The 24,026-nt window shown below is 49.4% G+C and overlaps 1 protein-coding gene across 16 annotated transcripts in view; it reads left to right on the top strand.

Annotated features, from left to right (window-relative positions):
* Syt6 (synaptotagmin 6) overlaps nt 1–24,026 on the top strand; it is a 59,454-nt gene that overhangs the window by 4,956 nt on the left and 30,472 nt on the right. For 9 of the 16 annotated variants that reach the window (XR_012911410.1, XR_012911411.1, XR_012911409.1 and 6 more), the window contains exons 2-3: nt 6,335–6,600; nt 8,134–8,692. Coding sequence is in view for 10 of the 16 variants with exons in the window: in XM_075981749.1 (XP_075837864.1) it covers nt 6,344–6,600; nt 8,134–8,692 (816 nt within the window). In the remaining 6 variants the exon portion in view is untranslated. Of the gene's footprint in view, nt 1–6,251; nt 6,601–8,133; nt 8,693–24,026 lie in introns of all 16 variants that reach the window. The other 7 variants (XR_012911406.1, XR_012911407.1, XR_012911408.1 and 4 more) reach the window with 1 other exon arrangement.

Below are 24,026 nucleotides of genomic sequence, written 5' to 3'. Positions count from 1 at the left end.
ACCCTCCCCCTCTCCAGATTCTAGTAAGAGCCTCCCTGGCTGTGCTGTGCAGCCCTGGATCTGCAGTGCTCCAGCCCCACCTCCAGTCCCCAGAGATGCCTGGTTCAAGAGCCTGGACTTTGGTATCTGAAAGCCCCACGTTCAAACCCCTGCTCTTCTGCTTAACACACTGCATACCTTGAGCAGGGGACTTAGTTATCACATCTGTACTTTGTTTATCTGTAGAAGTGAATATGAATTTCTTCAGGAGCCTGTAAAGATTAGATGAGATGATACGAAAAGCACAGTGCTTGCTGCATAGAAATGAACAGCAAATACTATCATTAATATTAATATGAATGGTTCTGCCTGGAGTCTCTTCCCTCCCTGGACTAAGTGCTGTTCCCTCCATGTTATTGGACCTCTGTATCCCTTCTTCCATAGTTTCTGAGCTGGGGTTTACCTATGTCTGCATAAGGATGTGAAGAAAAGCTCAGCTGGACACCTGCATTTCTGAGGGGCCAGCAGCAACTCCAGCCCTGGGCCAGGCTTCTCTGGTACTAGAGTGAGCTGAGACCTGGTTCTTTCTTTGCTATTCCTCTCCCTCTAGTTTGTCTTTTCAATTACAAAAGAATGCCCGTGATGGTTGCAAAATGGATTTTCCTGACACAGGAACACATTAGAGAAACGGGAACAATAGCAAGCGATAAGAGTTGTTGATGAATCCTAAGACTACGGATGCAGGGAAAAAGAGGGGGCTCCTGTCTTTAGAGAATGAAGGGTCACCAGGGAAGATAAGCAGGCCCTGGGATGCTAATTAATAACTTAGCATCTCTGGATGAGGAAGGAGGCCATGAGCCAACACCCTACTGGATAGTCTCACTTAAGGTGATCAAGCAGACTCTACCCTAAGACCCTTGAGGGGATCTTAATTTCCCAGGAGGGAAGAGGGGCCTGAGGCCACTCTGCCACTTTGCCCTCTGATCTAGGGTCTCTGTTTCTGCTCCAGAGGCCTGACTCTACATAGCAAACAATTATCCTTAACCAAAAAAAAAAGAAACCAAGTCCTGGCAGCTTATGTCTGGGGGACATTCTCTACATATTAGGGCTTTTCTTATTTGATTTTCATAATGATCCAGTGAGGTAGGAAGAACCATCAGGAAGCAATGTGAATGACTGGCTCTTTTCAGTCATCTGCTCTGGTGCCCTCTCCCCTCCTGAGATCACACACACACACACACACACACACACACACACACACACACTCCTGAGATCACACACACACACACACACACACACACACACACACACACACACACACACATCCTCCTGAGATCACACACACACACACACCCTCCTGAGATCACACACTCACATACACACCCTCCTGAGATCACACACACACACACACCCTCCTGAGATCACACACACACACACCCTCCTGAGATCACACACAAACACACATACACACCCTCCTGAGATCACACACACACCCTCCTGAAATCACACACACACACACCCTCCTGAGATCACACACACACACACACACACACACACACACACACACACCCTCCTGAGATCACACACACACACACCCTCCTGAGATCACACACACACACACACACACACACACACACACACACCCTCCTGAGATCACACACACACACACACACACACACACACACACACACACACCTCTTGAGATACCTGCCATTTTCTGAGTACCTCGTGAAGTCCAGGTCCCTGGCTAGGATTAAAGCCACATGCCTTTATTCTAGACAATGTCCTTCAGATTATATCTCCAAAGCATAAAGAGATCTATCCATTTTTTTTCTCTCCCAGAAGTGGTAAATAGTCTCAGATGGCTGGAAGCAGGTGCCATAGCTTGAATTTCTAGTGTCTACCCAAAGGCCCACCATGTGTTGCAAGCTTGTTGGCCTGATGGGAGGGGGTGGAACCCTCCAGAGATGAGACCTAGTGGGAAGTCTTGTGGCAGGCCCTACAGGGATATCAGGACCCCAGCCCCTTCTTGCCCCTGCTCTTCCTCTCTCTTGCTTCTCTGTCACGATGGATGAGATTTTGTTTCACTGCAGCCATCCGCTGTAATGTGCTACCATGGGCCACACAATGGGTCCGATGGATCATAGACTAAGGTCTCTAGAACTGTGAGCCACGATGGACCTTTTCTCGGCATAAGTTGGTTGTCTCAGCTGTTTGTTACAATGGCAGCGAGCTGACTAGCACACTAGGGGATGAAGGCTGACTGAGTTCAAGACCACTCAGAGTTATTTTAAGTCCTCTACAATTACCAGCTTCTCTTGTCTAAATATGATCTTTCTCCCCTCCCTCCCCCTCTCCCTCCCTCCCTTCTTTCTTTCTTTCCTTCTTTCTTTCTTTCTTTTGTTGGATCTTTCTTTTGGCTGCTAGTTCACAAATAATAACATGGAAACATTATTAATTATGAAAGCTTGGCCTTGGCTTATTTTTAACTAGCTCTTATAACTCGAATCAACCCATTTCTATTAATCTACGTTCTGTCGCATACCAGCCACCCTGGTTCCTCTGTGTCTCCTCATGTCTCTCTCACTTGCCTAGATTCCTCCTCCTCCTTCCTCTCTCTGCCCAGAATCCCACCTATACCTTCCGACTAGCTATTGGTCATTTGGCTTTTTGTTATATCAATCACAGCAATACACCTTCACACACGGTACAAACATCCCACAACATCTTCTTTCCTTCCTGTCTCTCATTTGTTGATTTTTAGTTTTTTGAGACAGTTTCCTGGTGTATTCCTGGCTGTTCAGGAACTCACTATGTAGACCCGGCTGGCCTTGAACTCAGAGATCATCTTTTTCTGCATTCCCAAGGACTGGGATCAAAGGCATGCGCCACCACCACCACCTGGCCTGCTCGCTCGCTCTCTCTCTCTCTCTCTTGCTTTCTCTCTCTCTCTCTTGCTTTCTCTCTCTCTCTCTCTTGCTTCTCTCTCTCTCTCTCTCTCTCTCTCTCTCTCTCTCTCTCTCTCTCTCACTCACTCTCTTTCTTTCCTCCTGTATGGATGAACTCTTTCAGTGTCCAAAACCTCCTAGTTCTACTTGAGATGCCTGTTTGAGAGATACCAATGCCCAGGCTCTCCTAGTCCTGCGAGAAGATTCTCCAGGCATGGGGTGGCCCTCCTGTTCTTTCATAGTCAGTATTGAGTGCTAGAGACTGATTCCCAATAATCCATACCCTCTGTCTTATCTTAAGCATAGAGCCAAGGGAACAGCAGCTGGAGGTCACATGGAGGAGCAATTGAAATAGCAACTACATGAAGAGGGGGAAAAGAATCCCTTGGTACCCTGCCCCCCCCATCTTTCTTTCATTTATGAATTCGGGGTCTTTTTTTTTGTCAAGCTGAATATTTAAATGCACTCTGTGCTCTCTGGATTCCCCCCTCACCTCCTCCCTTCTCATTAAAATTCTAATTATTACCAGAGCAAGTAAAATGTACGATCAAAGGAAAGCACGGCCCTAGAAATACCTTTTGTTTTAAAGTGACTCACTGCAGAAAATGGGCCCAGAGCAGCTGTAACAAAGAGCTGATGTGGAGGGTCCAGTGGTGTCCAGACACTTAGGATAAGGTGTACATATCTTCAGGAGCTTTCCAGATGCTCCCAGAGGGGTGAGGGCTTGGAAGAGCAGCCTCCAAGCCAGTTAGTTAAAAAATGTGCAAGAGGAAAATATTTGAGCAAGTACTTCCAATGCATGTGTATTTGTCTGCAAGCGATACACACGCTCTACCGAAGTGACATTGATGAGCCACTTGGGCGAGGCTGGAGACCAGGCCCACCTTACTGACTGTGTGACCCGGGAAAGCTATGAATTCTCTGGGTGGTACTAGATGCAAAGGGAGGACAATAGTTTTACCTGTTTCATTAGAGAATCACATGATTGGATATACAAAAAAACCACTTTAATATTGAACATAATGATGTTGAATAAATTGACTAAATCCAATAATAAAATGCTTATTACTATCAACCCATATGTGACTTTTTGACTACTTATATGATATAATAAATATTATAATATCTTGGATTTTTTTCCCTCCATGTATGCCTCATTGGAGACTTGGTAGCCTCTAGAGCAGTGGTTCTCAGCCTTCCTAATGCTGTGACCCTTTAATACAGTTCCTCGTGTGACCCCCAACTGTAAAATTATTTTTTGTTGCCACTTCATAACTGCAATTTTGCTCTTGTTGTGAATTGTAGTGCAAATATCTGTGTTTTCTTAGGGTCTTAGGTGACCCTGTGAAAGGGTCACTTGACCCCAAAAGGGGTCATGACCTACTGGTTGAAAACCGCTGCTCTAGGGTACGGGCTAGAGCTACTGGGCTGAGTGGGGGCAGAGGTGGCGGGAAGAGACTTGCAGATAATCTGCTCTTCACCCCTTTTCATGGAGGCACCTGGTGACTGATCTTGACAAGGACTGGACAGGGAGCTCAAAGGCGGTGGTGGTCCCTCCAGAACATGGCTAAAGTCCTTACGTCCTCGGGATGGAGGGTGGCTTTCCTTAAGTACTGGATACAGTAAACGTACCTGGAGGGGCCTAGGCATTTTGCCAAGCCTAGCTCAGAGTCTGGCAATCTGGCCTAGTTGAACTTGAAAGAGAAAGAATGGTTACTCATTCACGTATGCCTGCTTAAATGCCATTTCATGAATGTAAACACACTATATTGGAACCCACAGGAGTCTAGGGTTTAATCTGGGACAAACAAGTCATAGTAAATAGGATAGGGAACACCTGGGCCCTGGCCCAAGTTCTGGGTCTGACTAACCTGTGGCCGCTTATGAGCCCCTCTTCTGGGCCACTGCTGCCATCTTTGAAAAGGCAGCCTTGCCTTGGTGCTTGTTGACTAATTACACGCCGTAAGTCCTGAGATTTGTAAGGCAGTTAGCAGCCGGTCCAGAGGTTCCAACCTCCAGATCTGCAGGGGCGAGCCAGCTGAGAGAGAGCAGAGGGTGGAGCTGATGGGACACATCTGTGCAGAGGGAGTCACCAGTCTACCCAGGGCCCCAGGGCCGGTTAGCAAGTCATTGGCCTCTTCCGGAAGAAAGTCAGACATCTGGGGTGATGGCAGTTTCGGAATTTCATAGCTTCTCACTCGCAACGTTAGCCAAACCGAATTCCTCTGCTGGCTCATCCACAGGCGTCACGTGACAGTGCTGCCAGGCATGCCCCTGGCTCAGAGCCTTCTGAGTGGGGTAGGAGTCTGGTATCCGCTCTGCGCATGAGGGGGCACTCTGCATCGCTCTCTTGAGATGATGGGCACCCCTGGGTCTGGACAGGAGCAGGTTAAGGTTGTGTGCCTGCTTCCAACCCGGCCACGCTGTTGACAAATACTAGGTTTACAGCAAAGCTTCCAAAGGACCACAGAATGAAAAAGACAGTGATGGGACTCATTTGTATTTTGTACTTAGCTTTGGCCTGTATAGACCCTGGTGACCAGATTCCTACTTAATACGAGTACACGGTTAGCCTACAGCTTGTAGAAAGCTCTAGGAAAACAGACACTAACACACCTGCCTTCTGGGAAATGGGGCTGGGCTCCTCTCCCTGGGGGAGAGCTAGGTGTTTATTGGATTCCTGCTTTGTTCCAGGATCGAATAAGGCTAGAGCCTGGACAAAGAAGGGAGCATGAGGTAGCCAGTATCTACCTCACAGACTGTGTATGGGTTGTGTGCCAAACTTACCGCTGGGAGCTGGAAATAAAGTTTAGTGGGAGGTTACTTGCATAGCAAGGGCAAGGCTCTGGGTTTCATCCCTGGTATCAAAATAAAATGAGTTAAAAAGAAAAGCAAGACACTTGTAAGTCTGGCCACAGTAACCGCTCTAATAGAAATTCAAACAGCGTACAAATACAAACGCTTCAGGAATTTGCACATTTGCTTAGATTCTCATTTCAATCACTGTCCCCTTCTTGGGCACAAGCCAAGAGCAGTAGGGCAAGCAGCCAGTGCTCCCCAAGCTAGTAAAAAGGTGGGGGCAGGACGATGCTGAAGCAATCAGACTGGTGAACAGCAGGCTGCAGAGAGTTGACAAAATGGACCATCAGTGGTCAACCCCCAAACCATCTCCTCTTCCCATGACTTGGCGGCTTTGCTCACGACCGTTCTTCTCTCTTCTTCCGTCTTTGTCCCTGCTGTGTGTGCCTTCTTCCAATGCCTCACCTGCTTATCCTCACCTCTGTCTGTCTCTGTCCTTCCCTGCCTGCCTCATGCTGAGGGCAGGCCCCTCTGTCAGCCTCCTCGCCGTGGTAGTTATTGTGTGTGGCGTGGCCCTGGTGGCAGTTTTTCTCTTTCTCTTTTGGAAGCTGTGCTGGATGCCCAGGAGGAACAAGGAGGCCTCCAGCCCTTCTTCTGCTAACCCTGCTTCAGAGACCCTCCAGAGTCCCAGCTCCAGAGGCAACATGGCAGATAAGCTGAAGGACCCCAGTGCCCTGGGCTTCCTGGAGGCGGCTGTGAAGATCAGCCACACATCCCCAGATATTCCAGCTGAGGTGCAGATGTCGGTCAAAGAACATATCATGCGTCACACGAGGCTGCAGCGACAGACCACAGAACCAGCATCTTCTACCAGGTGAAGGGTGACCCCCTTGCTTCCTAACCCCATTGCATACTTTCCAGAACAGTGCATCAAAGAGCTTCCAGCCTCTGAGAATCAGGGGCCAGAAATAATAGCATGTGTCCTTTGAGGACGGATCAGATGCTGTGAGCCACATTTCAATCTAGAGGGGAGGTGGCATCAGGATAGGTGTGGTGAAAGGGTCACCTCCAAGGTGAGATACTGTGAGCATGCTAGCAAGTGGCTGCGAATGTGCAGACACAGAAGACTAGCTTAGAAGCTGGGTTGAGAGATGTGAGGAAAGAAAGGACTTCAGACAGGGGAAGAGTATAAGCAAAGTTCCAGAGACTTGAACGTTCATGACGCACTAAAGGCTAGGCCAGTGAAGCCAAGTACTACAGTCTGTCATGTGCTGGAGGTAAAGCAAGAGAGTCCAGGCTCTTTAAGGCTAAGGATTTCTGTAAAACCCCTTTGAATTCCCTACATGACAGCCGTTGCATAACCTGGCATCATCTAGTTCAAAAGCCTGCCGACAGCAGACATGATGGCTGCCTGCTTACTCTAAGTAAATCCAGAAGCATCTCTAAAAGATGTGGATGGGCACTATGTTTCCTCAAAATCCGAGAGTCTTGTAGATTCCTGGATCCCTGCAACGTTCCTTCAGGCTCAAAGACACCAATCAAAGGGAAAGAGATGTGGTCTTCAGACGGGAGGCCAGGCACAAAGATGCTAAGGTCCCACAGGCCGAGTCTGCCATATGGCCTTGGGCACATAGCTCCTTTCAAGCCTCCCTTTCTAAACTATAGAGTAGGGCAAATGACTCTGCTAAGGTTGTTGGGAGGAACCAGGGAAAGAATCCGTGTGATAATGCTAAGAGCTGACACGTTGCTAACCGCACGCGAGGCCCTGTTTGAAGCACTTTGTATGCATCTACTTTACCCTCACACAGTTCTGTGCAGTTGTTACTTTTATTATCTTTATTTTTGTAGTGCAGAGAATTCGCTAACCTCCCAAAGTAGCCTGACCAAAATGAACCTACGTAGCCTATCTCCAAAGCCTGTGCCTTTAACTAATTGACTTTCTGCTGGAGGCTAAATTCTAAAGAAATGATCATGATGGTGGCAGCAGTGATGATGGTGATGATGGTGATGATGGTGATGATGATGGTGATGATGATGATGATGAAGATGCAGGCAGTAGGGAGGATAGTCCTCCTCTTACTATGCTCTAATGGAAAAAGTAGTCATGCCTACCAGGAAAGAAACCTAGAAAGCAAATGTCAGAAAAGCAGGAACAGTGATTAAAACAATGGCTAACATTTATTGAGCTTGCTGTATAGCAGGCACCCTTCCAACTACTTTACATATATTAAGACACACAATGCTTCCAACTCCGTGCACTAAGTGTGTGAAGAGGAAAAGTGGGGTCAATGAAAGGGAAAGAAGGGGGGCCCACAACTGGGAAGATGAGCCGCCAGGGTTGGGTCTATCTTTATCCCACTCCTTCCCAAGCCCTGACACACTTTTTCCCCCTCCTGTCTTCTACCAGGCACACGTCCTTCAAGCGCCACCTGCCACGGCAGATGCACGTCTCCAGCGTAGACTACGGCAATGAGCTGCCGCCAGCGGCCGAGCAGCCCACCAGCATTGGCCGAATCAAACCCGAGCTCTATAAGCAGAAGTCAGTGGATGGGGAGGATGCCAAGTCCGAGGCCGCCAAGAGCTGTGGGAAGATCAACTTCAGCCTCCGCTACGACTACGAGAGTGAGACCCTGATTGTGCGTATCCTGAAGGCCTTTGACCTCCCCGCCAAGGACTTCTGTGGAAGTTCTGACCCTTATGTCAAGATCTACCTCCTGCCTGACCGCAAGTGCAAGCTGCAGACGCGGGTGCACCGCAAGACCCTGAACCCCACCTTTGATGAGAACTTCCACTTCCCAGTGCCCTACGAGGAGCTGGCTGACCGCAAGCTGCATCTCAGTGTCTTTGACTTTGACCGCTTCTCCCGCCATGACATGATCGGGGAGGTCATCCTGGACAATCTCTTTGAGGCCTCTGACCTGTCCCGGGAGACCTCCATTTGGAAGGACATCCAATACGCCACTAGTGTGAGTACAGCCCTGTTTGTCCTCTTGGCTGCCCGGGCATTGGCAGTTCTGAGTTGGGTGGGTCATGTATCCAGATCTCTGTTCCTCTAGAGATACATAGGAAACTATGGAAACATCCTAACGGCCCAGTTCATTGTGAGGAAGTCCTTGAACTCTGCCTAGATGGGATAAGGAAGGAAGGGAATTTGTGTCCTTTCATTTTGATTCTATGGTATGGGTGTTTCTCTCTGTTTGCTAAACCTTAAGTTTGTTATCTATAAAGAATCATGTCATATAGTCTTTTAAATTGAAGGTAAGTCCATACCAAACTAGTCAGTACGGTCTAGTAATCACTGATAGATTTTAGAAGCTTGGAAATGGTGATCAATCCAGGTTGTACCAATCAGTATGAGCCAAGTTGTGCTGCAATAACAAACAACCCTGGGAATTTGTGGCTTAAGACAACTAAAGTTTGTTTCTTGTCTGTGTTCCATATGCTCACAGCTGACCTGTGGGTTCTACTGGACCTTGTTACCAAGGGGCCCAAGAGGCCCTATGTCAATGTTGCTCCCACCGTTAGACATTAGGATGAAGAGGCTATGGCAAAGCCTGCAGTATTCCTTAATGTTTCCAAGCAAAAGTGACATAGGTCACTTCCATTCATATTCCATTAGCCAAAGCAAGACACGTGGCAATTCTCAATGTCAAAGAGGAAGGAACAAAGCAACTCTACTATGTCCAGAAAGCTGCAGCTCATAGCACAGTCCCTCATCTTGGACATGGCCTCTCCTTATTCTGGGAGATACTGGAAGCTAGCCTGAAAGACTGACCGAGTTCACAAGCAAGGTCTGATTCATGACCTGTCCATGATCACTTGAATTTGGCCAAGAAAGTTTCAAAGCATCAAGGTTTAATTTTCTTTCTTTCTTTCTTTCTTTCTTTCTTTCTTTCTTTCTTTCTTTCTTTCTTCCTTCCTTCCTCCCTCCCTCCCTCCCTCCCTCCCTCCCTCCCTCCCTCTCTCTCTCTCTCTTTCTTTCTTTCTTTCTTTCTTTCTTTCTTTCTTTCTTTCTTTCTTTCTTTGTTTTTAGATTTGGAAGTCAAATTGTGTGTGTGCATGTGTCTGTTTGAAGGGAAGGTAGGCTGCGCATGTTTGTGCAATGCTTACAGAGGCTTGAAGAGGGCATCAGATCCTGTGGAGCTGGAGTGAAAGGTGGTTGTGACCTGCCCAGCATGGGTGCTAAAAACTAGTCTCAGGTCCTCTGCAAGAGCAGGGCACACTCAACCACTGAGCTGGGTTTTTAAGAGAATGGAGGCTAAGCTTGGTACAGGACCTAGTGAGGCCTACCCAGAGCCTCTGTTAGCACGGACAGCATGCCATGCTGAGGTTGTTTAAGACACCCTGGAGATGTCACTAGGCTGTACCCTCTGCACCAGCCCGTGTGGGTGAATGTCTGCAGGGGCACTTGGCCAAACTCTAGTTGACTTGGAGCGCTGGTTGCTGGAGTGTCTCCCTGGATGTTTCATGAATCGTATACCTTATCAGAGGTGACCATATACATACAAACAGTACCCTGGCACAGTCTGTACTTAACATCGTCCTGTGGGATTTGTGAGGAGAGGCTCTGGGGAAAGCAGCCCCACGCTGGTTGTTAAAGAGTGTGATATGTTCAGAAAGTTGATATGTTCATCTCAGGAAGAAACTCTGGGGCACTCTGGTCTCGCTGTTAGACACAGAGATGTCCCAGTGCTGTCCCCAGCTTTGCTGTCCTGAAATGCTAATCCCAGGAATAGCGTGAACAGCCAGCCTGGCTAGCGACAAGCTAGGGCTAGGGTGGGGGACAGCAAAACAGCTGCCATACACTGGGGTGGGCCCAGGAGCTCTACAGCATCGATCTCTCTGAAGTTCCCATCTGGTGCATCCCTTCCCCGTGCTCACCTACAGTATATTTTCCTCACGGTGGCTGCATGGGTGGAGGGCAGCTCTGTTCCTCACTGGGTGGGGAGCTCTGCTGGTCAGGGGCTATGTTCTACCCTGCCCTCCTAGGAGCCTCCTCTGTCCCTGAACAGCGCCCCCTGCCTTCCTGTCTGGTACAGAAGAGCAGACCTCATCCCGGAACAGGCGCTCTGTGTGCAAGCACTCCCCTTGCCTGTGCGTAACATTGCACTTCCTGGAATGTAGCTGTCCCCACCCTAGTCCCATTGCCACTTCCCCTGCCCAGGTTCAGAAGAAGGCAGATCCCCCTTCGTCAGTGTGGGAAGAGCCTTCCTCCATCTCCTTATCCTGAGAGGACTATGAGGGACCCGGGTGAGTTTGGGTCTGGGATAAAAGGCAACCCTTTTGAGCTCACGGGAACTTAATATCTAACCAAAGAGACAGTGATTTGTGCTCAGCAGCTGCAGGCCAGAAACTATTGTCTACCCATCACGATCTCCAAACCCATGAGAGTGAAAGACAGGGGGGAAGATCTTAAATGAGAGGAATTGACCTCGATGGGCAAGGTACAAATAGCCTACCAGGCCCAAAACGGCAGGTGTATTCTAGCAAAGGAGCAGAGGGAGGCCAGCCTAGGCATGTCTGTGTCTGCAGAGCTGGGTACCACACTCCCACTTGGGCTTGCCTGCAGTCTGTCTGAGCTGGGCTTCCTCTTCGAGTGAGAACCCTACAGTCCAAAGCCTCACCGGTCAGCATGGGCCTGGAGAAATGACTCAAACCCCGCCGACAAGAACTCAAGCAAGGGGAGCAGAGCTGTTGCAAACAGGCTGGTGGTTTTTACCTGTGTTGTGATGCTGGCTGTGAAAATTTAATTATTTGGGGACCAGGGAGACCCAAGCCACAGTCGCAGGGAATGACTGAGTGCCCAGAGTATGTGAAATGCAGTAGCCCATGCAGCGGGCAGGGGCGGGGGTGGGGGGGAGGTGAGTGCAGCCAACACCAGGTCTTGTTTCGCCCCTCTGATTTTTAATCCTCAGAACGGTACTTCAGACCCGAGCTTGGAATGCCAGTTTTCCTGCTCCAGCCCAGCTGGTCCCTCAAATGCCCAACAGTCCTGTCTCTGCCTTACTTTGCTTTCTATTGCTGTGATAAAATACGGGCCAAAAGCTACTTGGGGAGAAAAGGGTTTATTTCAGCCTACAGTTTAGAGTTCGTGGTTAAGAGAAGTCAAGGCAGGAATCTGGAGGCAGGAACTGAGGTAGACGCCATGGAGGGGTGCTGTTTACTGGCTTGCTTCTCACGGTTTGCTCAGTTATACAACCCAGGACCACTTGCCCAGTCGTGGCACCACCCACAGTGGGCTGGGCCCTTCCACATCCACCTTTAGTCAAGAAAATGCCCCACAGATACACCTCCAGGCCAATCTGATGGAGACAAATCCTTCATTGAGGTTTCCTCTTCCCGCCTGACTTTAGTTTGTATCACGCTGATGAGAACTAACAGCCACAGACTGTAACACACGTCTGCCCACCACCACTCTGACAGACCAATCCACCTTCCAACCCTTCCCTGAAGCCCTCCTCCATGGGATCCTCCAATGTCACAGCAGCCGCCCCTCCCATGTATCTCTGTGTCCCCAAGGTACGTCTCCCATCATATTCTGTATTGGAAAGTTTCCCGATGAAGGATTCAGGAACAGCTGTGTCCGCGGTTGACTTTCTACTGGTGTTGTAGGTGAACCTGGGAAGGTTTCTTAGAGGAGTTCCAGCCATCTTTTTATAGGAGGTACAACCAAACTTGGGAAGGGACACCCTGTGCACTTGCTCAGAATTGGGGTACACAGCTTGTTCTGGTGAGGGCTAGAGACTGAAACAGAGAGCCAGCAACACACAGGCTGAGTGGAAAGAGGCACCATTAGCATGGAGTATTAGAAGGATGCTCTGTGGCATGCCCTGGCACGGATGCTGTCCCAATAGCTCCTCGAGCATCCCAGAAGTCACATTCAGCACTAGCACATGGAGCCAGGCTGGCCCACTGGCCCAGTGCTCAAGTTGGTTTGAAGTAGCAAAGCCTTATGATTGCCTATACCAAACTTAAGGCAGTGAGAGGGAGGTTAACATCTGGGTAGTCTAGCTATACTGATTGCAAACTGAAGTCCCAGGGGAGCTTAGCCTCTGAGCTATACACAGCACTGGCTTGTGGGAGGGTGAGAGGCAGGCAGACAGGACATTCTAGGGCACTTGGAGCCCTCAAATCTTCCAGTGATTTCCAAGCCTAGCCTTGGGAAAGAAAGCAAGGAGTTCATGGCATCCGTTCCAGCCAGGGGCATGGCTCCCATCGCTGCAGCCCTCACTCCTACTGGCGTGAAGAAGGCCCCTGCCAGTCTCCCGGGAAATCACGGCAATCCTAGGGGGTTGCCTCCGTCTGTCCAACCAGAGCTCCGATTGACTAGACTCATCCAACCCTTCCTTCCTCCCCTCTCCTACTCCAGTCTCATTATTTCTATATAAAGCTCTAGATTTGTCATTATAATAGAGCCAACTGTCACTGGGTTTGCTAACATCTCTGTAGTTTTGTAGTTATTGTTACAGAGGCCTCAGAGCCCAGCGCATGCAGCTGTCTCTGTCAGTCACTGTCCCTGCTATAATCGGAGCCATCAGTGTGTTGTGTTTGGTGGTACCAACTGACTTGGATATCTTCCTGCTTTCCCGGGTCTCTACCAGATGTCACACACACACACACACACACACACACACACACACACAGAGGATTGTTTGTGGGGAAAACATAATTCCAGGGAGCCTGCACAGTGCAGCGTGGAAAGGACTCCTTAGCTGGCGGAAGAGCCTCTAGCGCAGTAAGGAGTAGGGCCATGCAACAGGAGCTTCCTCCCTCCTGGGGCCAAACAAACTCGTGTTGCTTTCTAGCATTCTGTACTTACACGCTCTGAGACCTTGGGCGTATTTAGACTGCGACTCACCATCAACAGACTGGAGCAGTTTCTCTCTTCTGTTCTGCAATGGTAGCATAATTCCTGACCTACCTAGGGCAGCACTGGCCCAGAGCTTGAACTTTGTTCTGTGCCTTTCCTGCTGGCTCAGCCTGTGAGCCACTTTTCTCCCATTCCCAGGCCTTATTGTCCACTTCAGTGCGGGTCACCTGTCTGGCTGGTAGTTAGACCCTGTAAGGGCATACACTCCCCACACGCTTATCCAAGATGAACATATTCTAAGGCTCTCCTATGGACGTGCCTAGTACCAATCTCTCTATACGTTATGATAAAGTAACATTTAGAAATATGCACAGTGACAGATTGATAACAATAATTATAAAACAGAACAATAAAACACAGTAAAATAGTATTGCTAATTTGTATATTAGGCCATTATTAAGTAAGATTAGGGTTACTTAGACTCAAGCACCATTGTACTACCTTGGTCTAGTCTGTAACCAAGACAATTACCAAGGGACTAATAGGTGGGTGATGTATGCAGCATGGGTACACTAGACAAAGGGATAAGCAGGGCAGAGACAGATGGCATAGTGTTTTGTTGGGCTACTTAGAAAGGCATTAAGTTTAAAATACAAATTGTTTATTCCTGGAATTTCCCATTTAATATTTTAGGTTTGTGGTTGACTGTGAGTAACTGAAACCACAGAAAGGGAAACCACAGATAAGCAAGGAGTATTGTATCCTTGTATTTCTTGGCTTTACAAATGTTGTGTGTGACCTTAAGAAAATGACTTGCCCTCTGTACAGTTCAGGAAAGTTTGCCAATGTTTTGAGATTATTTTTTCTACCTTCTCATTATCTCCCTTAGAAAGAGCCCTAGTTTTCTTGCTTTCATGGAAATAGAGCTGTGTACACCTGTACGGTCTCCACAGAAGCCTAGAACCTGGGGTAACAGACATGGGTCCTCGTTCAGGCATTCCTTCTTCTCCCTTAATTTTCCCTATCGTCCTCCCTCAGACTCTCTGGGGAATAGCCATGATTCCTACCACAGCACCAGGCTTTCTTCCTCCTTCTCCCAAGATGCTCAGGCTTCCATTGCCCTCGCTCGGCTCCCTCCCACTTAGCTCCTGGCAGATCCCCCACTCCTGGGGAAAAGCCGCTTACACTCCCCGAGCTCCTGAGGTGCGCTCATCCTCACCATAAGCCAGTGATTGTCCTCTATGTGTGAATACAGAAATGAAGGTCCAATGTTAAGTGAGCCGGCTAATTTCGCCCAGAGATAAAACTGTAAAACCAAGATTTGGATCTAGGTCTTCAGTGTGTTTAGATCACTACTCGGTGCAGAAACTAGATGCTGTGGGCCTCGTCAAGGGATTTGGGTGTTTTGTTTTGTTGTTTCCCTGCGGTTTGGTTAGACTGCTTCATTTGTCTCAAAATCAGATTGTTGGAGAGACAGTTTCTGTGTGTGTGCATTCCTTTCCTTTCCTCCAGTGACACTGGCTTCCCGGAGACACTGGCTTTGGAGTCTGTCCTCTCTCAGTTAAACATTTTCTGGGTACTAAGTGTGATAGTTAGCTGCTCCACTACAGGAAAGATTGCAAAGACGCTAACCTCCGAATGTGCAGGCACGAAGGAACAGTCAAGCATGCCTAGCGTGATTGCACACACCCATACACGGAGCACTGGCGTGGCCAGAGACTCATTCACAGTCCTTGACAACACAGCTGTGCAAGCTGTGTCCTGCTGCAGGCAGTAGAGAAATGGGGAACAGTCGCTCAAGGCTGGTCTAGAAAAGGAAATTTGGGGCTACTCTGATGGCAGTGAAGACCTGCCCCAGGCCGAGATTGATAAGGTGGTCAGAAGTAGGGGAGTCTGTTTCTCTGACTTCTTTGGCTTGGAAGAAAGATCTAGAGAGAACATCTCTACATATATTTTGATTCCTTTGCACTGTGACAAAACCCCTTGCAGTGTGGTTTTCAGGTAGTAGGCACAGGCTGGGAATAAGACGCCTTCAGCTCCAGTCCTTTCCTTACATCTGGCCTCACAGTCTGATGGAAGAGGCAAGAGGGCCCTTCTGTAGTCTTGGGGACACACAGGTCCTTGCTGCCTCAGCATGCCAAGGGAAGGCTGGCCTCCAGGAATGAAAGTGTTCCAATTGCATCCTCTTCACACGCCCACTTTCTGAAGCCAAGAGAGACCCAAGAGTACCCACAAAAGCTTTCTCAAGTGCCAAGCGAGATTCTTACCATTGACCTGCTGAGATGAAGCCTCCCAAGGGCAGGCTAGCCAGCGGTTCACACCCTCCTTCAGAATGCCTGTCTTGGATCCCGGGTTTCCAGGTGTGACCTGACAGAGTCCCAAGAGAGAAGCCTCAGGAGTCTGCGTCTAGCACCAGGCCTTCATGCTCCCTCCTGAAGCAGACCTGGGTCTTACAACACCTGGACATTAAAGGGACAAGCACAGCCCTTGCTCTCAGATGTTGCACTCAAACAGAAGTTGCAGGAGAAGCAAAATGAGCTCAGGGACTTAAATGTAAAGGGAATGGGGAGAAAGATGGCTGAAGCTGGAGGAATGGGTGGGGAGGGAGGAGATCTAGGAACAAGAACAGAGCTTTGAAGAACACCACAGGAATGGGGTCAGGGTAGCGATGGAAGATGTGGCTAGTTTCTGGACAGTTTTATTGCTATTTATTTGGTTGGTTTTGCTCTTTGAGATAGGTCCATATTCTGAAGCCATGAGTGACCTGAAACTCATTGTGTAACATAGGCTGGCCTTGAACTTGTGGGCAATCCTCCTATCTCTGCCTCCCAGATGTTGGGATTAAAGGCATGTGCCGTCATGTCTGGCATCTGGACATGTTTTGAAAGGAGAAGCAATACTATCTGCTGGCAGATTGGGTGTTAGAGCCTAAAATGTAGGGGAAAGAGAAGAACTGAGGCTCCCAGCCTGAACAATCCAGGATGGACCTCGCCATTCCCAGAGTGGAGAAATCCTAGGATAGGAAGGGTGATCACACCTCAGGCTTAGACACGCTGTAGTTGAGACACCTTTTTGACATCTGTATGGAGATGTCAGGAGGAAGCTGGATATAGAATCTAAAGTTCTGGAGATGAAGAAATAAATAGAGGAGAGAGTGTGTACTAGGAACTAAAGTCTTGAGACTGCTTGAGATCCCAGTAGGGATAGGTCTAGATAGAGAAGAGGAGCCAAGCTGGGCCCTGGGTCAATGACTTGGGAACCATGAAGAGACAGCGGCAAAGGGGCTAGGAAGCTAGCAGCAATGCCATGGGAGCAAGGCTGGAAAGGTACAGTGACTTGGGAAACAAGACGTCCTATCAGGAGAGGAGCGAGGCTCTACTGCATCATTTGCTGTGTGTAATGGAGAGAAAGGCAGACTGATACTTGACCATGATTCCCAGCATCAAGGTCACCACAAGCCAGGACAAAGACCATCTTGGTGGAGCCTGACTGGAGAAGGTCATTCATGGGACAAGGTATGCCATCGTAGGAGAGCTTCCTAAAGGGGATGGCTTTTGACATGAGACATGAAGGCCCAGGAAGGTTGGTTTTGCAGCGTACCCACAAGGCCATCCTGTCTGTGAGAAAAGCATGGTGTCGGCAAGTCTAGGAGTGAGCTTCCCCGAGTCTTTCAGCACCTCTCAGGCCAAGGAAATTCATTCTTCAGGACTCTGCAGCGAGGCCTTGGTGTCCCTAGAATTCAGCCTTAAACCCCCAAGTGTCTGAACGCTTACATGCAGGACTGAAGGAAAGCTTGCTAGAGGAGTCCTTCGGGGCAACTCATAGGCACGCTAGAGCTCCAGAAGGTACAAAAGGGACAGAGTGGCCCTGCATGAGCTGTGAAGACAGCTCCCTAGGGCAAATCCCACACCTAGAACATCCTGAATAATTCACAAGGCTGGTTAGGCCTGCCCTGCCCTGCATCTTGGGAATTCTCCTATGAGCACAATCTGCAACCGCGCTGACAGTTGCCTGAGTTGGAAGCCACACAGCCACCAGGGGCTGCAGGACTCCCTTGCTTACTCGCATCCCAGAGGGAGCTGTTGGCTGTCTGGTTGACTCTGCTGGGTGCTCATTTGCCCCTCTCCTCTCTCTGACTTAGCCCCGTTATCCTCATTAGTCACCGGATGCCCTGGTCTCTCCCAGCATCCTCTCAGGGCATCTTCTCCCTCAGGCTAGTGGGAGGAGGTGTCCACCCTCATTGGATTCTTTCCACCCTGGCCAGGGAGACCTTCCATATTGGGAATAGTAAATACCTCACAGGCTTTGTCTTCTCTGAGACTGCCTGAGGGACCAAGATCCCTCAAGCAAAGGGCTAGTGACAATCTACCTAGGGCCCAGAAAGGGAAAGAGAGGGAGTCGTTGACAAGGACTGCATCCCATACTCGGTCTTCACTGGGATCCCGATGGTGGGTGCAGGAGGTGAGCCCATGTCCCATGTCTGTGAACTTTTCCTTCTGCAGAGGTAATGGCTGTGCACCAACTGTTCCACACGCTTCACCTGGCCACTTGGGAGCAGCAGCCTTTCCTGAGTACCTGAGGTTAAAAGGTTTCTTATGTGGTACAAAGCGAATTGATGCAGACAGGGCTGTGACCTGGCCTTAAGCATAGTTACTCAATAACCCCGCTACTGGGCATGGGTGCTCTATTTCTAAACTTGTCTTTTTGCAATAGGCTTTCTCTTGTAGCTCTAGAGGAAATAGCCTTACGACTGCCCGAGGCTCAGAACAGCAGAGACCCGTCTGCTCTTCCTGTGTGACAAGTCCCTTCGCATCCACAAGCCCTAATACCTGCTGGAGCTTGCCGACTGCAGAGCCCAGCTTACACTGGCAACCATAGCACAACCCAGGTTTTACTCCATCATCAACCCCCCCCCCCCCCGCTCTTGCATCTTGACAGCGTAGAGCTGACTGGGTAAGCCCATGCTGCCCCGTACCCAGCCCTCTGTGTCCCTCATTAGTACTCTGTGCCTCTCAATGGTATAAATAGCTAATCTTTGCCTTACACAAGAATGAATGGGAGATCATTAGGCACCCAGCTCCTGCAGTAAGCCCAAACTCTGCTCCCGCAGCCCGGGCACTCTCTGCACGATCTCTCTACCTCACCGAAAGAGCATACGCACTTGTCTGCTTCTTCTGTTGCCTGATAACACACAGTGACATTTTCCCCTGGAGGGATACTGTTAGGCCCTCTGGACACTGTCACAACTTGAAACTCCAGGATTTATTTTGGGGGGAAGGACTGTCTTGTGTCCCCTAGATCAGCAACAATTCAGAGAGACCAGGGCCTTGAGGCAGAAGAGTGACCAGAATAGCAACGGCCTTGAAACGCTGGGACCATTTGGAGGCAGGCTTCGTATTGTCTCATGGACCACAGTGTTCTGACTCCGTGTTCTCATTCTTGGTCTTAGAAAATGTCAAGGCTGGAACAGTTCTCAAAGATGATCTAGCTCAACTCGTACGCACCACAGACAAGTGCGTTAAGACCATGAGATCACACAAGCTGCCCAGGTGACTCCATAAGCTAATGGACAGAGGAGTCCCCGTGTGTGTCCTTCCCACCACCTGCCCTGACTCTAGCCTTTCAGAGGGAATTTTCATGCCCTGTTTGTTTTCCCTAACACCCTACTTTCGTCCCAAGGCCCCCATCCTCTCACTGCCTACACAGTGAGCTGTCAAAGGGCCCAGAGCAAGGCAATATCAGCAGGGGAAACAAGATCGAAAGAGAAGCCATCCATCAATGTACCTTGATGCCCAGCCAGCTGACCCCCAGCTCAAAACGTCCCCTTGTGCACAATAAATATTCATACCTTGAAGAAGAAGGTGGCACACGAGCTGCAGAGTCTAGGTCAGGCTGGTCCAGCCGCTGGCATGTTTTTATGGTGTTTGTGTCAACAACTACGTAGAAGAATGTGCTAGGTACAGCCCTCAGTCCCGACTCAGCCTCTAAGTCTCCCAAATACCATGCCCATGCGACTCTCATTCATTTTCCTCTCGTGTCTGAATTGACATCTACTTATTCTTCATTAATATTTCACTTCTTCCTTTTAGACAAAGTCCCAAGGTCTTGAGAGTCTCCAGGGCCCACAACAACACTCAGGATGGAGAGTTCTCCATGGAGTCCTCTTGGCCTTGAGATAAAGGCCAGTTGCTGGGGCTGAAGGATCAGACATATTGTTAAGGCCTTCAGCTTTCTCTGGTCAACACAGACTAGTTTTTTTCCTTAGTGTTCATGGCCCAAGAGATGCTAGCTCACCCCAGAGAACTTGCGTATCTGTCATTTTAGAGTTCTGTTCCACTGATCTTCTGAGCCTGACAGACCCTGGACGTTACCAGCAGGTGCCTTTGGGAGTGGTTTCTAAGAGCTATTGTATGTTATCAACTCAAAGCATTTGGGTGGGGGTGTGTGTGTGTGTGTGTGGAGTGAGCTTGAGGAAAGCGAGAGGACAAGACCAGATGTCCTGCATGTGTAGCGTCATGATGTCCGCTGGAGCTCCTCAGCCTTCTGTGTGTGAGATGCAAAATGCCAGAGATGAAGTGCAATCCTTAACACTTGCAGAATGGGCTTTATTATCCCGCACTTTCCATGTACGGTGACTTGGGCAGCCTGCTCAGGGTTACAGGGTGAGTGGTGGGGAGTCATTCTGGGTGAGCTGACCTTCCTGTGATCTGCCAGCCTATGTGTTCACAGTCCCCTCTGGTTCCCATCGTCTGGCTCTTCTCTGCCTCTGAAGACTCTTCCCTCAGTGACCCAATCAGTGTATACCAGCCCGCTCCACACGCCCATGCCACACAAGGTGAGTGGTGGCCTCACCTGGAGGGGTGCAGTAATAGGGACCATGTTTGCACTACCAAAACCTAATGGTGCACTCACTACCTGCTATGCCCCTGTCCAGGATCTTCTCAGAGAGTGATCCCTCCCACCACCCTATCCAGGCCTCAAGATCAAATACGTGAACACACAAGACCCCTCTTTGAACTACCCAGGGTAACTGAGCTTCCTCTGGCCCTGCCCAGGCTCAGGCCCAGTCTTACGTTCCCTTATCCCCCCCCCCCCACCAAAGCCTGAGGGCACGAAGTGAAATTGCTACCTAGTGCCTTAGCCTGTTCTCTCTGTCCTCCCCAGGAGACCTCTGCACTTTCAAAGGACATTTATTTTCTCTTGTTACCTAAGCATTGTTGTATTTTGCATAGCCATTTGCCGGTACACGGGGGAGGGGCCGCTATTGGGAAGATGTGTTCTATATACCTGAGACTTGGGGAGGGGTAGCCACTCCCCACCTCAGCCCATAGCATGCTAGCGGTAACTGACTGGGAGTCAACTAGTCCTTCTTACCCACAACTGGTCCTGAGTGGGTGAAGAAGGGACCTAAGGGTGTCTTTCCTGGGAAGGGTGGCTATGAGGAGATTGCAGATCCATATGGAGAAAAGAAAGGGTGCCGACCCCCAGAAATAGGCAGAGTTCCCAGGAAGAAGCCAGGGAGGGGCCTCTGAAGAGTCTTGCCTTTGTTGGGCTCCCACGGTCTGGGGACTACTGGACCTTGTCGGTTGATGGCCTGTGTTCATCTTCTTTTGGTCACCCTGGCGCCGTGCTTCTTTTTAGACCACCAGGTAACTCCAAAACACTGGAGAAACCCAAAGAGGTGCTGAGATCTACACCTAGGCAGTTGCAAAAACAGAACATGGATTGGTAGCCAGAATCAAAGAGAAGCTGAAAAGGAGACCCTGGCGTGGACAAGGATTGCTGCTCTAGGCATCCTCACACCCTGGCAGGCTTCTTTGAGCACCCTCTGTCCCCTGGAAGGCTGCGTCTTATTGGAATAATGGAAGGCACCTGTGTGGTGAGAAGTTGTCTTTGCCCCACCTGCAGCAGGCTGGCCAGGGCCCCATCCTCCTGGAGCCTTTGGCTGACTCATCTTAGTGAGACATTGGGCTCCTCCAACTTCAGAGGAGGAAAAACAGCTCTGTGGTGTGTCATGGCAGTGTGAGGCACATTTCTCTTCTGGAGAAGCTGGGAACAGGGCTGGCTTTGTGACTCGAGGCACCCAATTGGAAGTGCCACCCCCACGCCACTGGCCTCCAGCTGAGTCACTGAACAAAAGTCCGCCCAGGATCAACACTTTCAGTCAGCTGCTGAGAGGCGGTTGGCAGTAAGAAAGGTGTAGGGAAGGGCACAGAGCAGCCAGCACGGTGCCCAGAGGCCACTGTGGATGTGGAGCAGTCTGCAGCTAGCAAGCCGAGGCGGGACAGGCTGTGTGGGCACCCTGCATGTGGCTTTTAGGGGGAAATTATGAAGACCAAACTTTCTTCAGGTTTCTGGTGCTTTTGGGGTAGGTTTGAGCTAAACCAGGGAAGGGCAGGCTGTGAAGACCTTCCTAATCCAGTCTTGTGACTATGACTAGGCTATTCTCTCTCTCTCTCTCTCTCTCTCTCTCTCTCTCTCTCTCTCTCTCTCTCTCTCTCTCCACACACACACACACACACACACACCCCTCACATCTGTATCACACTGGGGAAGCAATGAGAGAGCCTCACTTCCCAGTCTAGCCCGTTTCATTCTCTCCTCCCAGGAGACCCTGGCCACCCCAGAGAGGGGTGCTTTGATTCTCGTAATGAAGTACATTTGGAAGAAGAGAATTTCTAGGGGACTCTGTGTGCTGGGAAACGGGCATCTTATTAATAGCCAGGAATGTGGTTATATGTCTCACGCTACATCCACTTAGGGTTATGTCTCACAAGTGCTGTCAAAGGAGGGTGAAGATTACCCCTCCCTGTCTTAGCTCTGGGATGCTGATAAGAGAGGCCAAAGTCAGCCAGGCCATAGTCCGGATTCGTGAGGTCTGGAAAGGGTTTTGGTGTGAGGTTAGACTCAGAACCAGCCTCCCAAGAACCTTTGGTGAGCATGATTTGGAGTCTGCCATGGTGGACTCAAATTGTCTTTGCTTGTGCGGTCTCCAGCAAATAACCTCATCTATTCCCTTGGTAGTCAGGTGTGGGACAATGACCACTGTCACAGGTCTGAAATTAGGGCAGAAGAAAAGCCAGGAGAAGGAGAGGGACTTCCCAGGTTATGGCCACAGTTCATTGCTCCTGAATCTAACACCACCAATACCTAACATGTTTATAAAGAACTTCCCAAATGCATTAACTCATTTCACCTTCTCAATACAGCAAGAAATCCATTTTATAGATGAGAAGAACTGGGGGAATTCTCTGGAGCCATGTAGCTTTAAAACAGAGGAGCAAAATCAAGATCAGTTTCTTATTTATTCATTTCTTCATTCATAAAGTCTTTCTCCATAGCCCAGGCTGCTCTGACTCTCACCATATTACTCCGATTGGCATGAAACTTGCAATGATCCCCCTGCCTCAGCCCCACAAGTGCTATGACTGAGTATACAAGCCTCCATACCTGGCTGTGTTCTAATACACCGATCTCTTCCTTTGGCTCAGGGTGAGTGGTTCCACACTTGTCTTAGATATTTTGGAAAGGACGACAGAAATAAGAAAAGGAAAGAAGGAAAGAGGGAAAGAAGTGTGGAGGAAGGAGAAGGTAGACAACATTTTCACAAAACTCCCTGTTGCTAAATGACTAGTCGTGTGAATGCAATAGTCAGGAAGGTGTTCTGGAATGCTCTGAAGAGATCCAGACCTGTGAGGCTGATACATCAGCTGCGCGAGGCCTAGAAGTTTCTAGAATTAAGTAATTCTCACAAAAAAAAATGCTGAGTGGGGGAGATGCTAAAAAGATGTCTCTGCAGTTAGGGGCATTTACTGCTCCTCCAGAGAACCAGAGTTTGGTTCCCAGCACCCATGCCAGGCAGCCCACGGCTACCTGTAACTCCAACCGCAGGGAGTCTGACATCCTCTCCCAGGCTCCAGAGGCAGCTGCTACACACTGTATATACCCCCAAGCTTGCATGCACATTCGGAAATGCTGCAGGGAAGGGAACCAGATCCTATGAAGAGTAGCAGAAAGGAGATGGGCTGCTGCGCAGGCTCAGAAGTGGGGCAGGAAGGTCAGGTTGGTGGCCATATGACTATTGCTCCCCTGTAATTGGAATCTTGAGGTGTTAGGCTGAAGCACCTCGCAGATTCTTTTTTTTTTTTCTCGCAGATTCTATCTTGAGGGCCTCCTATAACCTGATGAGCAACCGTCTTCAGCCAGTTCGTTTCTTGGTGGGCGGAGCTTCAGCTGACCGCTGCCTAGGGATGGGTAGTTTGAGTCCACCTTTGAGCTTCTTTGCACCCCACAACTCTGGGTATCCCAGTGACCCAGCCTTGGGAGCCAAACAGCCAGCGCTGTCCCTCCTTCCCAAGCCGTGAGGAAGCAGGCACTGGAGGAACAGGGAGTAGCAACAAGCTAATAGGGCCACCTTCCGTTTCTAGCACACTGCTGGATTTGCAATGCCTTTTTGCCTTATTGTTTCATTCATTCCTTAGCAAGTGTTT

This window comes from Microtus pennsylvanicus, chromosome 7 (genome assembly GCF_037038515.1).
Source record: "Microtus pennsylvanicus isolate mMicPen1 chromosome 7, mMicPen1.hap1, whole genome shotgun sequence".
NCBI classification, from domain to species: domain Eukaryota; kingdom Metazoa; phylum Chordata; class Mammalia; order Rodentia; family Cricetidae; genus Microtus; species Microtus pennsylvanicus.
The sequence above is the reverse complement of the archived record's forward strand: the minus strand, read 5'-3'. Positions and strand labels throughout refer to the sequence as shown.